Source organism: Bicyclus anynana, chromosome 15 (genome assembly GCF_947172395.1).
Source record: "Bicyclus anynana chromosome 15, ilBicAnyn1.1, whole genome shotgun sequence".
NCBI lineage: Eukaryota > Metazoa > Arthropoda > Insecta > Lepidoptera > Nymphalidae > Bicyclus > Bicyclus anynana.
This window is the reverse complement of record NC_069097.1, coordinates 11,197,436-11,199,309: the sequence shown is the minus strand read 5'-3', so window position 1 is coordinate 11,199,309 and position 1,874 is coordinate 11,197,436. Positions and strand designations below refer to the sequence as shown.

Here is a 1,874-nt window from a genome sequence, read left to right as displayed (position 1 = left end):
CGGAAAACGTATGTGGTGGACCTCAGATTGTACCTACCTACTGTGCAGTATAGGTCTTACTTCGCCGAAACATTGATTATAATTATTAATCTGTGGTGTTAAAAATTAAAATGTTATCATCACAGATTAATGAAATGACATAGTAGCTTATAATTTGACATTACGTTAATATTAATTTACTCTTTTCATTACATATTTTTATGAAATTTTTGGGTGTAGGTATTTACCTTTATTAACAATAAATACAAAATTCAAAACAATATAAATATTATAGGCTTAACATCAAAATGCCGCCGAAGGGTAAAGCCAAGGGTAAAGGTGACTCAGCAGCCGCGAAAGCCATGATGGCTGCCGCAGCACCTGGTCAGCAACAGAGGCCCAAAAAACCGCCGCCGCCACCGGCGTGCTTCAGTCCTGATGATTTAGCAAAGTTTAAAGCGTTGTACAAAGAGTTTGATGAGGACAACGTAGATAAGGCAAGTACCAAAGAACAACAGGCAGGTAGTTTTTTTTATTAAATGGCAAGTTATAGTCTCATTATCTGAGGAGCATTTTTAAAATTGATTATGCAAGGTAATTCTGTATGTAGCTTCATCTTGATGAGACGTCCAACATTTTGTCAACGAAAATTCTTGGTTCTAGTAGCTGACAGGGTTACTAGGTAATGAAATGTAATTTTTTTTAACAGCCACATTGTCCTATAGCTTGGCAACTTCGTTCGTAATACTCCTGAGATTTTGTTTCTTTATATTCTTTTCAATAAAATATTTCAGCTCAAATAATATTTTTAATCAGAACTTTTACTTTTATTAGGTACCTATAGGGGCGATTCCGACAATGTTACGAAAATTAGGATTCAATCCAAAAGGGGCAGAAATAAAGGAGCTTTTCAGACTATTTCTTGAAGATGATTTAGTTGACACTGTCGAATACCACGAATGGTTGTTTATGATTGAAGCCAAGATGAACTGGGGCGATGACTTCGAGATAGTTGTGACCAAAGCCTTTGCCGCCTTAGGACACGATGATGAAACTACAGGGAAAGTGGACTTTGAGCTCCTGCGTGAAGAACTTATGAAGTGGGGCGAGCCTTTATCGGAAATAGAGTTTGCCGATTGGATCAAATTAGCTATTAAAGACAAGACATACAATCCTGAAGATGGCACTTTTGATTATTGCAAGTTCGTTGATAACATGAACGCTAAAGATGAAAGGTATATTCAGGAGCCTATTAATTTCTTTAAATTGGATCAAAAGACACTAGCCGCAATGGCTATGAAGAAGGCTCAAGAAGAGAAAGAGGAACAAGAAAGAAAAGAAGCGGAGAAAAAAGCTAGAGAGGAAGCGAAACGGCTGCGAATGATTGCTGAAGGTTTATTGCCACCAGATTAATTATGACCGGTTATATTCAAGCTGCATTTAATCAATTCTCAACAAATGACTTCAACTTATCTCAACGTATTACTAGCATTGACTATGCTTGCAATACATTGGTCTTATAACTTTAAATAATAATTTCTTTCTATAACTATCTAGCCTATTTTTAATTCGAAAACGATTTTCACAATCCTTACCGTCTAAATTTTTTGTATAACTGTTAAAATAAAAAATTCTATTGCATTTCCTTGTAAGTTATAAGTCGCTGTCTCAGAAAGCATATAAACCACATACATTTAGCTAGACTAGACAATCTAATAGTATGAAATCCAAGAATGTAAAAGAAGCTCGTGTTTGGAAGGATTTCCACAATGCTTTTTTCCAGGCTTCGTTACTGTCTTCCGGTGTGAAATGTATTGTTGTCAGTGCAATAATTGGCATAAGAGACTCTAATACAAATCCAAAAACTATGCTTCACTTAGCTCAACGAAGGGTCC

The 1,874-nt window shown here is 35.9% G+C and overlaps 1 protein-coding gene across 1 annotated transcript; it reads left to right on the top strand.

Annotated features, from left to right (window-relative positions):
* Positions 1–245: 245 nt before the first annotated feature.
* LOC112049967 (uncharacterized) lies at positions 246–1,557 on the top strand. Its single transcript, XM_024088042.2, has 2 exons — positions 246–476; positions 814–1,557. The coding sequence occupies exons 1-2, from the start codon at positions 288–290 to the stop codon at positions 1,390–1,392; spliced, it is 768 nt and encodes a 255-aa protein (XP_023943810.2). The 5' UTR covers positions 246–287; the 3' UTR covers positions 1,393–1,557.
* Positions 1,558–1,874: the final 317 nt, after the last annotated feature.

Excerpts from the sequence above, each read along its gene's own strand:
- LOC112049967 (XM_024088042.2), top strand. The coding sequence starts at position 288 with ATGCCGCCGAAGGGTAAAGCCAAGGGTAAAGGTGACTCAGCAGCCGCG. Across the intron at positions 477-813 it reads ATGAGGACAACGTAGATAAG|GTACCTATAGGGGCGATTCC; the intron begins GCAAGTACCAAA and ends TACTTTTATTAG.